Genomic DNA, 13,509 nt, shown 5'->3' on the forward strand with positions numbered 1-13,509 from the left:
GCTTATCAGAGGTACATTCCCAAACCTGTGGGTGCACACGCAGCATATGCACATATGCAGAGGAGCTGACAGGGGAGGGATAAAAGGGTCAGGTGTCCGGGGCCTAAGCATAAAGAGGGGGGCCCCAGAATTTGGACCCCATGACCAGAGAGACCAGATAGTCTTAGAATCTCTGCCAACGAGAGGGAGGGAGGGGGCTTTCAGCTGATGTTGTCCCGCCCCAGGTCGAAGCTGTCACCGGCCCTGCGTGTGCATACGTATGTGTGTACACAATACAGTGCTAATCCAACACTCACAGAGAGCAGGACCAAAGACTGCTGAGAGTGGAAATTAGTCTCTGTGGGTGTTGAACTGACACTTCAAAATGTGCTGTGCATGTAGGCATGCATGCATGTCCAGTATATATAGGGCTCCCCAAGCCCCTGTGTCTTTAGCTTAGTCTCAACCGTCTGCAGACATGCTGAAGTTCGTGCTTTGCGCTGCGCTCTGTGCGCTCGGTAAGAAGACAGACAGCTCCTTTTCTTAAGTAGCCTACATATTACATAGATTTGGGCTTTTTGTCTTTATCGGTGGCGGTTCCATATGGGGCCCTCTTGTTTTATTGTCGCTGGTGTTTGCTGGGTTTTTGGGCGTCAGACTTGAAGCCCAAAGGTTGTCGGTTCGTCTCCCGACCCGCTAGGCTGGTGGGGGGAGTATTTAACTCTTCCTACCTCACCTCACTCCATGGCTGAGGTGCCCTTCAACAAGACACCTAACCCCACACTGCTCCAGGGACTGTAACTAATACCCTGTGGATAACAGTGTCAGCTGAGTGCAATGTGGGCTTATATTATTTGTAGTCAACTCTGCTATTTTATGCTGAGAAGATGCCAGTGTCCAATGTTGCCAAATTCCCAATCACTGGAGATTGGTTTGGTTTGACACAAATTATTGGAGAAGAAAATGTGTTGGTGGTGTATATAGGCTCATTCCCAACCTCCTATTATAATATACATAGCCAACTGTACAGTATATGCTCCTCTTCATTTCCTTGTCCTCTCTCTCTCTCTCTCCCTCCATCTTCCTCCCCCCCTCTCCCTCTCTGTTTCTCTCTCTCCATCTTCCTCTCCACCTCTCCCTCTCTGTTTCTCCCCCCCTCTCTCTCTCTTCCTCCCTCACTCTCTCTCTCTTTCTCTCTCCCTCCCTCCCTCTCTCCCTCTCTCTATCTTCCTCCCCCCCTCTCCCTCTCTGTTTCTCCCCCCACTCTCTCTTCCTCCCTCTCTCCTCCCCCCTTCTCTCCCTCCCACTCTCTCTCTCCCTACCTCCCTCTCTCTCCCCCCCTCCACCTCTCTCTCTCCCTCCCTCTCTCTCTTCCTCCCTCTCCCTCTCTATCTTCCTCCCCCCTCTCCCTCTCTGTTTCTCCCCCCTCTCCCTCTCTCTCCCTCCCTCTCTCTCACCCCCCCCCCCCTCTCCAGTGTTGGCTGAGGAGGAGCCTCAGGGTCGCTTCCTGGAGGATATCCAGGAGAGGGTTGTGGGAGGAGAGGTTGCTCGCCCCAACTCCTGGCCCTGGCAGGTAAGGACACCACCAATTCAATTCAATTGAATGGGGAGATTTCCATCTTCATCAGGGGATCAGTGATGATGACCCCTAAATCTTATCATATCATAACATGTACAAGTTTTTGTTTTATTTTACCTGACATGTTTCGATGGTGAGACTCACAGTCGAAACATGCCAGGGAAAAGATAAAAACCTATCTGAAACAAAAGAAACTTTAAGATTTAACCCATTGTGTCCTGGAAACACATATACGCTGCATTCAGGATTTTGAGATTTGAGCTGTTTTATTAAAAATGTGGGTAAGTTAGAGCAGAATGAACACATTCTAACGCAAAACGAGGGTCCTAGCTTTTAAATGTAACTCGTTTCATGTTTGTATGTGCTTCGGAGGCTGAGATATTTAGGATTTAATAGGCAGAAAGCACCCTTTCCCAAAAAAGGCCTAGGACAAAATGGGTTAATGTAATAATGACGAACGTCATACATATCCTCTCCTGCTCTGCTGTACTATATGGTTGCAGATCTCCCTGCAGTTCAAGTCTGGCAGCAACTACCACCACACCTGCGGAGGCTCCCTGGTTAAGAGGGGCTGGGTCATGACCGCCGCCCACTGTGTCGACAGGTACAGCCCAGTCGTGTGTGTGTGTGTGTGTGTGTGTGTGTGTGTGTGTGTGTGTGTGTGTGTGTGTGTGTGTGTGTGTGTGTGTGTGTGTGTGTGTGTGTGTGAGTGTGAGTGTGTGTGTGTGTCAGTGAGAGAACGTGAATTCATATATTAGTATACTAGCATACTGTGTGTGTGTGTGTGTGTGTGATTTAGTCTAACTGCACATTGGAGCCTGGCTAAACGCAATTTTAATCTTCTGTGTAAATCCTGTTACATACATTTTTGACGATAAAGTACACTTTGACTTGACTTTGACACTTTGACTTTGCCATGCAGCCAGAGGACCTGGCGCGTTGTCGTTGGCGACCACAACATCAACAGCCACGAGGGCCGCGAGCAGTACGTCTCCGTGAGCCGCGTCTACATCCACCCCAACTGGAACCGCAACAACGTCGCCTACGGGTCAGTTACGCACCGCCCGCCACACTCATGTGGTGTACAAACCAGTCTGTGTGTGTGTGTGTGTGTGTGTGTGTGTGTGTCTGTGTCTGTGTGTGTGTGTGTGTGTGTGTGTGTGGGTGTGCACTTCCTCACATGAGACCCTAGACCATTGGCTCCGTACGGCAGCCTCCAACGCTCTTGTTTGAATGTGTGTGTGTGTCATGTTTATTTGCAAGCACTTTGAGTCAACTTCATAGTTGTGACATTGTGCTATATAAATACATATTGAAATAAATACATATTGAACACATTTCCCCTTGGGAACAATAAATGCTACTACTATTACTACTACTATATTGTATTGTATTGTACTGTATGTGTTCCCTTATGTCCGTGCCAGGTAGGACATTGCTATACTACTGTATTGTATTGTATTGTATTGTATTGTATTGTATTGTATTGTATTGTATTGTATTATTGTAGTGTTTGTGTTGCTATCTGGCCATCTGCAGGTACGACATTGCTCTGCTGCGTCTCTCCACTGAGGTCACCCTGAACAACTACGTGCAGCTCGCAAGACTGCCCCCCTCTGGCCAGGTGCTGCCTCACAACAACCCCTGCTACATCTCCGGATGGGGACGCACCTCCAGTGAGTAGTGGCCTATACGCTTGCTGTTGTTGTTGTTGTTTTTCTTCTACTTCTTCTTTTCTTCTTCATCCTCTCCTTCTTCTTCTTCTTCTTCTTCTTCATAATCTCCCCCTTCTCCTTCCTCTTCTCCTTCTCCTTCCTCGTCTTCTTCTTCTTCTCCTTCTTCTTCTTCTTCATCCTCTCCTCCTCCTCCTTCTTCTTCTTCTTCGTCTTCTTTTTCTGGCTTAACAGTATGGTGGTTTGCAAAAGTTGTCTAGTCACTCGACAGCTATTAAACAGCCTGAGTCAAGATAATACAGTATATCACGAAAGTGAATACACCCCTCACAGTTTTGCAGATTTTTGAGTATATCTTTTCATAGGAAAGCATTACAGAAATGTAACTTTGACAGAATGATTAGTGACCTTTTAACAACATATTTAACCGCTTAAATTTCTTGTTCACTCAGAAAAAAACAAAATACAGCCATTAATGTTTGAACATGTACTCACAAAAGTGAGTACACCCCCAGATTAAAATCCGGTAGAGAAGGGGCTATGTTGGCTCGAAATGAAACAAAATGAAAAGGGATGACAAGGGAGGTCATCAGTGTGCGTTTCAACCTTTCTTTGCATTGAACTTTTAAATGTTGAGTCTGCATCTGGCTTAAATAGATTGGTGTGAGATTTGAATGCAATCCTATGGAGAATATCATGATCTGCTTCAGTAGTCACAGTGCATGTTGACATGCGTGTTTCTTTTAGGTGTATTTCAGATTGCCAATGTTGACAGCATTCATGCATCCCCAAACCATGTCAGTCCCACTACCATGCTTGGCTTACGAGAGGATACACCTTTTTTGTAAAACTCACTTGTTTACCACCACACATGCTTGACACCATCTAAAGCAAATTTGTTTATCTTGGTCTCTTCAGATCACACAACATGGTTCCAGTGATCCATATCCTTGGTCTGTTCATCTCTCTTGAGACCAAGATAAACAAATTTGCTTTAGATGGTGTCAATCATGTGTGGTGGTAAACAAGTGAGTTTTACAAAAAAGGTGTATCCTCTCATAAGCCAAGCATGGTAGTGGGACTGACATGGTTTGGGGATGCATGAATGCTGTCAACATTAGCAATCTGAAATACACCTAAAAGAAACATACATGTCAACATGCACTGTGACTACTGAAGCAGATCATGATATTCTCCATAGGATTGCATTCAAATCTCACACCAATCTATTTAAGCCAGATGCAGACTCAAAATTTAAAAGTTCAATGCAAAGAAAGGTTGAAACGCACACTGATGACCTCCCTTGTCATCCCTTTTCATTTCGTTTCATTTCGAGACGATTCGAGCCAACATAGCCCCTTCTCTACCGGATTTTAATCTGGGGTGTACTCACTTTTGTGAGTACATGTTCAAACATTAATGGCTGTATTTTGTTTTTTTCTGAGTGAACAAGAAATTTAAGCGGTTAAATATGTTGTTAAAAGGTCACTAATCATTGTGTCAAAGTTACATTTCTGTAATGCTTTCCTATGAAAAGATATACTCAAAAATCTGCAAAACTGTGAGGGGTGTATTCACTTTCGTGATATACTGTATCTCTCTCTCTATCGCTCTCTTTGCCTCATGCAAAGCAGGCCTCCCTGCCCGTGGTCGACCATAAGACCTTTCTCTCTATCTCCTTTCCTCTCTATCTCCTTCTCTCTCCCTCCTCTCTTCTCTATTAAGGAGGTTAAGTTTTTATAACTATTCCCCCTGTTTCTCCTTCCCTCATGTAGCTGGTGGTAGCCTCTCTGCCCAGCTGAAGCAGGCCTACCTGCCCGTGGTCAACCACAAGACCTTTTTAACTATGTACATCTCTCTCTCTCCGCAGCTGGTGGTAGTCTCTCTGCCCAGCTGAAGCAGGCCTACCTGCCCGTGGTCGACCACAAGACCTGCTCCAGCGGCAGCTGGTGGGGCGGCACCGTCAAGAACACCATGGTGTGCGGTGGCGGCGGAAAGGACTCTGGTTGCCAGGTGAGCTCTATGTGCATAAGGAAGAAAAATCCGCACTCACAAACTGCGTCTCATTATTTATTTATATTACCACCACGTCCAAAAAGCAAACGCGTTTCGACTATCAAGCCTTCACATACCACGCACTGATGAAGGCTTGATAGCCGAAACGCGTTTGCTTTTTGGACATGGTGGTAATATAAATAAATAATCAGACGCAGTTTGTGAGTGCGGATTTTTCTTCCTTAAGTTGATACATTTTATCGTGCACCCAAAGACTTTCGTTGTTTCCAAGAAGTTGAGTGCGTCTTTTGCCAAAACTTGAGCTCTATGTGCAAACACCAGGCAAAGGTGTCAATTCCATTCCACGTAAACTGTCTACCTTATTACATTACAATATTACATTACTTAAATGTAGCTGGCGTTTTTACCCAAAGGGACTCACTGTTATTTTAGATACATGGTAGGCCTACTGTTTTTCTTCTACATGTTGCCAATTGACTAATTTGAAATAATGTGCAGCAGCTGTTTTTTTTGTTTTGTTTTGCAATTTGCTGGAAACGTTGGGTCTCATTAAAAAAAGTAATACATGAAGTTTTGAGTGTGCGACGACAATTGTTTTTCCGCTGTGCACACCTCACTCGGTGTACGTCCACTAAAACCCAAAGAAAGAATTTGCAGACCTCTACCATTACTCCAATGCCAACGTTGAAACTGAGGAAAAACAACTCCAAAGCCTACGTAGGTTATTAGGTTGGATATTGGAGTTACTGCAAATTTGACATACCAATATCTCTAAAACGGGACATATTTGAACCGTAAGGCTTTGTCACAAGATGATGTAGTAATATAAATTCTAAAAATTCTAAAAAAAGGACTAGTTTAGAAATTAATACTAATATTTCATGGCAAAATATTATACAACGAGAAAAAAATGTTCTTTTAGGCAGCTCCATAGAAAGCCATTCATTCGTCACTTGTCTGGATGGTACTGTTGCTAGTTTGCAATCGCAGGCAACTCAGTCACTGAACCTTTCCACATATTCCACCGTGGGCAATGCATTTTCCAAGGAGTGATTGTTCTTCTCCAATCTACTTTCTTTGACCCCTCCTGACCTCTGACCCCCTGTGTGTGCTCCTCTCTGCAGGGAGACTCCGGCGGCCCTCTGAACTGCCAGGTGAACGGCAGCTACTACGTGCACGGCGTCACCAGCTTCGTGTCCGGCAGGGCCTGCAACGAGACCCGCAAGCCCACCGTCTTCACCCGCGTGTCCGCCTACATCGGATGGATGGACGGCGTAAGTCCCCTGATACAATCTTTTTTTTGGGAGGGGGGGAATGACCCAGGTCGGGAATCGAACCCGGGTCGCCCCGTGTAGAAATCCAGTACCCAGCCGACCAAGCCAAGGCACGCACGTATGCACATATTTGATATTAAACACATTATCAGGATCGTATTTTTGAATCTGCTTGCGTTAGCGATGGCAATTACAATGGGTGCGCGGCATGAATTTAGAGCAGTTTGGAGGAGCTCACAACTGGTCTCAGCATGTGCGCCATGTTGGCATGAGCGTGCGCGCACACACAGACACACACACACTCACACACAGACACACACACTTGAGGGCCAGGTTAAAAACACACATACTGTATACATACATACTGAGCGGCTGGAGTACAACAGTGAGCCACAATAATTGAAATGTAATTTAAATGCATGACATCAGCTGTCTAAGCACTTGCTAACACACACATATCTTTCCTCTGGCTCTCGGTACAGATCATGGGATAAGATGCTTCCCTTCCGAGACTCTTCATCAGCAATATGGCAGAACAGCTTCCAGCAGCTCCACCCTCAGCATCGGCTACAGCTCTGCTTCATATGTTCAAACAGTCAATAAAGTCAACATCATTGCCATGAAGACTCTGTGTCATGTGTCTCTGTGAACTACATTGTCATAGCCTGGTTCACACCTACGGTGCGTGTGTGTAGCTCTGGAGCCCCCTGGTGGAGCGGACCTACACACACTACCGTCTGGTAGCGCTGCTATTAACATGCTCTTCTCGAGTAAAAAATAATTGGAGTATTTATTGCTGAAATTTCAATGGCAGCTCGCATTGATGGGTCACAGGACTGAAAGACTATTGACTCTTTAGAGATGAAGAGAAAATGTTTTTGGAGGAATTTGTTGGCGGTGATTTCCATTTATTTTCTGACTCGAGAAGAGCATGTTAATGGCAGCGCTACCAGATGGTAGTTTGTGTACACACACGCAACCTTCGGCGAGAACCAGGCTAACGTTGTCTTTTCAGTGCAGTGCATGTGGAATACTTTTCTTCTCGGTACAGTACATGTCCAGGTTTTTTTTCCTGTGTTTTCATATGACAGGACAAAAGAGGGGGGGGGGAACACACCCGAGTTGTATAAAGTAGAAGTACTCGCTCAGATGTAATTATTAGCCAGGCCATGCCCTACTAGTGACGCAACCCCTTCGGGCCGGTGCTTCTTCTAGTCAGGCCAAAAGCCATGAAAATATTGTTTATGATCTCCCAAAAAAATCGTAAACTCCTCCCACTCTGTCAGGAAGCAAACAACCAGTAGCAAACCAAGGGAGGCGGGTCAACCATGCCGTTTGGGAAATGTAAATTGTTATGCTGTTGTTCAGACCAAGTCTCGAAGAGATTTGAAAGTCGATGATAATCAGGGTAGTAATTGCAACACTAGCAGTAGGCTATTACAAAGTTAAAGGACCAGTTTGGTCAATTTCAATATGCTGTTGTATTGCTCACGCTACCCTTGACTTGTCAGTACCCGGTGATGCCACATTTTTCGGCTAAGCCCTTTCCGAGATATGAGCTATTCTAATGGGGGCAGCGTTTGTTTACATTTTTAAAAAATGTAACATAGGCCTACTCCAAATATTTTCCCAAAACGTAACACTGTTTGCTAGTTGTCTGCTGATGTTGTATAATCTTTCGGATGTTTTTAGTAGAGATGTACAGGATCCAAGATCCGGTTCCGGATCCGGCAGGATAATAGGGTTTTTCAGACTATCCGGATCCGGCAGTATCTTAAGCAGTGGATCCGGTATCCGGCAGGATCCTAAAAATCAGGATCTGGGGCATCTCTAGTTTTTAGAAATAAATAAAAATGTTTTTTTTTTAATGTAAACAAAGCGCTGCCACCATTACAATGACCAACATCTCGGAAAAGGCTGAAGAAGGAAAAAAAAAACAAATCTCAGGTACTGACAAGTCCAGGGTAGTGTGAGCAATACAACTGCATATTGAAATTGACTGAACTGGTCCTTTAAAATCATGTAATATCACACAGTAGTGTTGTAATCACACACCCCTTCATACATACACCTGAGCCAAATTCATGACACAATTCATTTTATTAATAATAAAAGATCTTTCGGGGCCATTGCATTGTTCTTGTTTCTATTCTGGGACATATATAGAAGGGTCTTTATGAAATGCTGGAAAAATATATACAATACAATGAAGCAAAAAAACATTCTTTACAAAGTTCTATTCACCTTTATACAGCAAAGTCAATAAAACTATTTACATTCAGCGTATCAAGCAGAGAACACGATTGAAAGTCAATGACAATGTGCGGTTTTAGGAAACACGTGTAAACACCTGCTCGACTAACTGTTAAATTCCCAAAACAATGTGAGACTGATCTACAATAATAATATTCTGAAAAGTCATAACTTACCCATCCCCTCCTCTACTATGAAGTGAACACATTGGTTTCATATTATTATTATATGATATTTGTGAGCATAAGGGAATAACAGTCCCTTAAACAGTCCCACTTCATTAATATATTTAATTCATTATAAATAAAACATTTAAAGTGTTTGTAAATGAGTAAGAATCAACCTGTGGTCCGTTTCTCGAAAGCGTCTTTGCTATCGTCATTAGCAAAGTCCTTCGTAAGAGCGACTCAACTCTCTGTCGACAGCGACGCTCACCACTAAATCCAAAGGAACGTTAAGACGGTCTTAAGACGGTCTTAAGGCAGTTAGCAACGACAAGAATCGAGAAACGGACCCCTGCATGGGAATCTGCTCTGGCTGGATGAGTCTGATGTTTGTTTGCCTGCCAGACACTTATCTATCCAGTGGCTTCATCTTTTTACTCTTTGAAGGACACATTTCCAGCACTTCAGCAACTATGATGTGTCTGATGTGTTAACATAGTATTTTTCTCATTTACAAACATTTGTAAACGTTTTGTTGATTATTAGGTCATTATTCACAAAGTGTTTCTAACGCTTTTCAGTGACTGTTATTGTTTTGACTCTCATTGGTGTGGTTGCAATAAAGCACACCACATTGAAACACTAATATTGACCGCAGGAGAAAATCAATACAGTGTAGTAAAATTGATAAGAATATAAATGTGACCTGAAAACGCAGGCAGGTATACAGAGGTCGCTTTGAAAACAAGCCTTACCTATGCAAATATTCTGTAATATTATATTATTATTATTGTACATTTATGGCACATACAAAAACGTATACTCTAGCCTAGTTGCAAAGTCGCCGTGTTGTTAAGTGTAAAGTGAACTCCAGTGGTTGTGTCAAAGCTGCTTAGTGCTGTGGTTTCTGGGAATACTCAAGCTTGTTGGCCTTGCGTTCTACGAACATACAGATAGTAGCTTGTCATCCCAGAGAGAATGCAGGGGTCTGTTTGCTTTGACAGATAGGCTGCTGATACAGTACCTGTATGTGTGCAGTATCTGGTCGCCATGAGACGAACGGCTGAGCCCTTACAAAAAAAACTCTTTCAATAAAAATACATACAAGCAAATTGAGACAAGTCAAGGTCAAGGTCCTCCATTCTGTCCTATTGGAGGCAAGCAATGTGGGGAAAGTGAGAAAGTTTCAGGTGAAAACCCCTCTTCAGACGATAAGGGGAGCTTTTTCTTTTTTTATCTGGTCATTTTGTTGTCTTGCTTCTGTTGTCCTGTTTGGATGTGCAGGCTTTAACCTCCTCCTTCGTTCTTCCAGTGAAAACATTTGATTTGCTTCTACAACCTATTATTGACCATTGAGCTGTCAGAATGAACAATTGGCTTGCATGTATTTTCACTGTTCCGTGATGACAGTGTCCTCTTCTCTTACACCATCCCCTCCACTGACTTCAGCTTGCCGCTCTCCTCCGCTGTCTGCATGGCCTGGGCCTCGCTGCACTGCTTCTGGTACTCCTGCAGGGGGAGCCAACGGACACCAAACTCAGTCATGGACAACTCGCTCTCACAAGCTGCTATCCATAGGTACACTCAAGACTATACTGTAGATGCATATGCACTATGTAGAAATAGAAAACCTTTTATTGACATTGTAGTCAGCACAATGAAATGTTAAATGCCCGTACAAGGTGCACACTACATAAATTAATAAAGTTTAAACAGCATAAACGTATAACATTATTTTACTAATTGATCTATCAACAGTGAACACAGTCCTTTATAGATGAACACAGTCCTAGGTGAAACTATGAGTTCAGTATACATATGTGTCTACTATGCAACAGAAGCACATACTGTATAGTTCTGTGCACATACTGTATACTGTATGTCTACATGCCTATTAGTCTCCCTCAGGCAGGTATGGAGGATGCGGTGCCAGGACCCACTGACTGTACCTGAAGTAGCACCATGACAACACTGTGGCCAAACTGCACCTACCTGAAGTAGCTCTATGACAGCGCTGTGGCCAAACTGCATGGCGTCATCCAAAGGAGTGTTTCCCCATCTGAAGGAAGACAATCCAATGACTTTATTGTTGGTTCATCTATTCTACACCATAACCATATTTAAAACCTGCACTACACCAGTCATATAATACCATTCATGTCATGTCTGAAACAGTATTCCACATACCCACTGCAGTTCACTAAAGCGCTTTGAAACTTTGTGTCAACTGTATAGTTGTGATATGGTGATATATACTAAGTACATGTTACATTATGTTGTGTGTATTGTAAAGCACAAAAAATAATGTCAAATCACAATACAACTACTGTGCAGATAAACTGTAAACATGTTTCATACAGGCATGTAAACATGAAAACATGATTAGCTGTAAGTCTTCTCCTATACCAGGGGTGGGGAACATATGTCTTGAGGGCCGTTTGTGGCCCTTGAAGCCGTTTTATCCGGCCCCCAATGTAATTTTAATGTTATGCAGCTTCACATGAAATATGACATAAAGAGATCTTAGAAATTTCATTTTCAATACAGTTAAACTGTATTCAGGGGACCTAGATAAGTGGGGTCTGGTCTAAAGGTGGCTGCCATTAAATATGGGCCTAAAGTGCAGGGGTAAATTCAGGCTTGTGTTCATAGTGCGGCCCTTGGAGGACTTTGACGGCCCTTGGAGGGATTTGAAGTGGCCCCTCGAATTAAAAAGGTTCCCCACCCCTGTCCTCTACTAAGTAAAATATACTGTTGTACCTGTCCTTGACAAATGGGTTGACTCGGCACACCTTGGTCAGGAACTGGGCCACCTCCGCGTGACCTGAGGGCATGAAAACACAGTGACGATGTAGAAATGAAAAACCGATGGATACATTTTCTATCACAATCAGAAAATTGTATTGAACCTAAAAGCTATGTGATTGTTGTGGGCAGTTGTTATTCGGTGAAAAGTTTTCCCATTGAAAACAATGGCACAAGTCTTTTTATGTTTTCCCTGGCTGCACAGTGTTAGTTGGGCTGTGTTTGAATGGCATGGTACACTTCAAGCATACAGTACAGACTTCTCATGTGCAAGGATAACTGACAAGTTCATAGCATATAATTATTTAACTAATAGATAAGTAAGGGCACAGTTAATAGTTAAGTAGCTATTAGGCTACAAAACATATTACTCTTCATAATGTTCTGCATTTATTGTAGGTTTTTTACCATTAAAATTAATAAGTGGTACATGAAAAAATTACATCTCATCACCCCACCATCAGTGTACGTCCAATCCTTGCTATATAATGGCTCCTGTTGCCGCTATTACAGTGATTTGAATGAGTGAAAACTAGATGTCACAGTAGATTAATTACTTAACTATTAGGTATGCTCAGCCAACTCTATTATAAGGGTCCCAAACACCAATATCTATCGATTAATTAACCATTAGTTATCCGCAGCCAACTCTAATATAAGGGTCCCAAACACCAATATCTGTCAATTAATTAACCATTAGTTATCCTCAGCCAACTCTAATATAAGGGTCCCAAAACCCAATATTTATGTATTAATTAACCATTAGTTATGCCTTACTTTTGTATTAAATAAGTGTTAATTTTGGTCCTTAGTTAAGTATGACCTGATAGCTACTTAACTATTAACTGTGCCCTTACTTATCTATTAGTTAAATAATAATATGCTATTAACTTGTAACACAAGGTAATAGTTATCTAATAGTTAAGCAACTGCTTACTAATGCATAAATAACAATTAATATGTGTCTAATGTGGCATTAAGTAATGATTATTAACCCTTACTTAAGTATTAGGTTGTAGCTACTTTACTGTTAATTATGGCCCCTTATTTGGAAGTGTTACCAAAAATTTGTTTGTCTTGGTCTCAAGAGAGATGAACATACCAAGGATATGGATCACTGGAACCATGTCGTGTGGTCTGAAGAGACCAAGATAAAAAAAATTGCTTTAGATGCTGTCAAGCATGTGTGTATTGTCTATGTCTACACTTAAAGTATGTCTATGTCTGCATGTAATTTCAACTCTTTCTATGACGAGTGCATGGAAAGAAATTGCCAACAAAGCCGACCTGACTTGACTAGACCAGTGGTTCCCAACCTTTTTCTCCAGGGACCCATGTTTTTACTATTGTAAGCTTTGGTGACCCAACCGCCCGAGCGCCTGCACGAGAGGGAGTCACATGATGCCCTCTGTTTCCTGCGAAAACTCATTTTAGTTATTTTTTTCCTCAATTCGTCTTTGGTCAAATATAGAATAAATGTTTAATAGCACTTACATTTTGTTGCTTCTATGCATTTATTAGTTAAATGCCTTGTCATTTATTCAACCTGGGCTATATATGGTATTTAACATTAAACCCCTTAAAATCAAGAGGGCTTCGTGACCCTCTGTGGATCTTTGGTGACCCATAGGTTGGACTGGACACTGGACTAGACAACCTTGAGCTGCTGGCCTACAGTACCTTCAGATGCTGCCACGTGCAGCGCGGTGCGAGAGTCATAATCCTTCAGCTCCATGTCCATGCAGGAGAGGGCATACCTGAGGACA

General features: G+C 42.8%; 2 protein-coding genes across 2 annotated transcripts in view; one reads left to right on the top strand and one right to left on the bottom strand.

The window, feature by feature from the left end:
• Window positions 1-457: 457 nt before the first annotated feature.
• Window positions 458-7,170, top strand: LOC134462951 (elastase-1-like). The gene is made up of 8 exons (XM_063216220.1): window positions 458-497; window positions 1,455-1,552; window positions 2,062-2,162; window positions 2,481-2,606; window positions 3,098-3,234; window positions 5,102-5,244; window positions 6,372-6,521; window positions 7,045-7,170. The coding sequence occupies exons 1-8, from the start codon at window positions 458-460 to the stop codon at window positions 7,168-7,170; spliced, it is 921 nt and encodes a 306-aa protein (XP_063072290.1).
• A 1,432-nt stretch (window positions 7,171-8,602) lies between these two features.
• The window catches only part of gls2b (glutaminase 2b (liver, mitochondrial)), a 32,543-nt gene continuing 27,636 nt past the window's right edge, over window positions 8,603-13,509 (bottom strand). The window contains exons 16-19 of the mRNA XM_063214820.1: window positions 13,424-13,500; window positions 11,699-11,762; window positions 10,931-10,997; window positions 8,603-10,447 (exon numbers count right to left, since the gene is read on the bottom strand). Of these exons, the coding sequence (XP_063070890.1) occupies window positions 10,361-10,447; window positions 10,931-10,997; window positions 11,699-11,762; window positions 13,424-13,500 (295 nt within the window). The 3' untranslated portion in view covers window positions 8,603-10,360. The remainder of the gene's footprint in view (window positions 10,448-10,930; window positions 10,998-11,698; window positions 11,763-13,423; window positions 13,501-13,509) is intronic.

This window comes from Engraulis encrasicolus, chromosome 14, assembly GCF_034702125.1.
Source record: "Engraulis encrasicolus isolate BLACKSEA-1 chromosome 14, IST_EnEncr_1.0, whole genome shotgun sequence".
Lineage (NCBI taxonomy): Eukaryota > Metazoa > Chordata > Actinopteri > Clupeiformes > Engraulidae > Engraulis > Engraulis encrasicolus.

Bases quoted from the DNA above. Each gene is read 5' to 3' on its own strand.
- LOC134462951 (XM_063216220.1), top strand. From the start codon at position 458: ATGCTGAAGTTCGTGCTTTGCGCTGCGCTCTGTGCGCTCG. The intron at 2,607-3,097 runs GTCAGTTACGCA...GGCCATCTGCAG, and splicing joins CGCAACAACGTCGCCTACGG to GTACGACATTGCTCTGCTGC. The intron at 3,235-5,101 runs GTGAGTAGTGGC...CTCTCTCCGCAG, and splicing joins CGGATGGGGACGCACCTCCA to CTGGTGGTAGTCTCTCTGCC.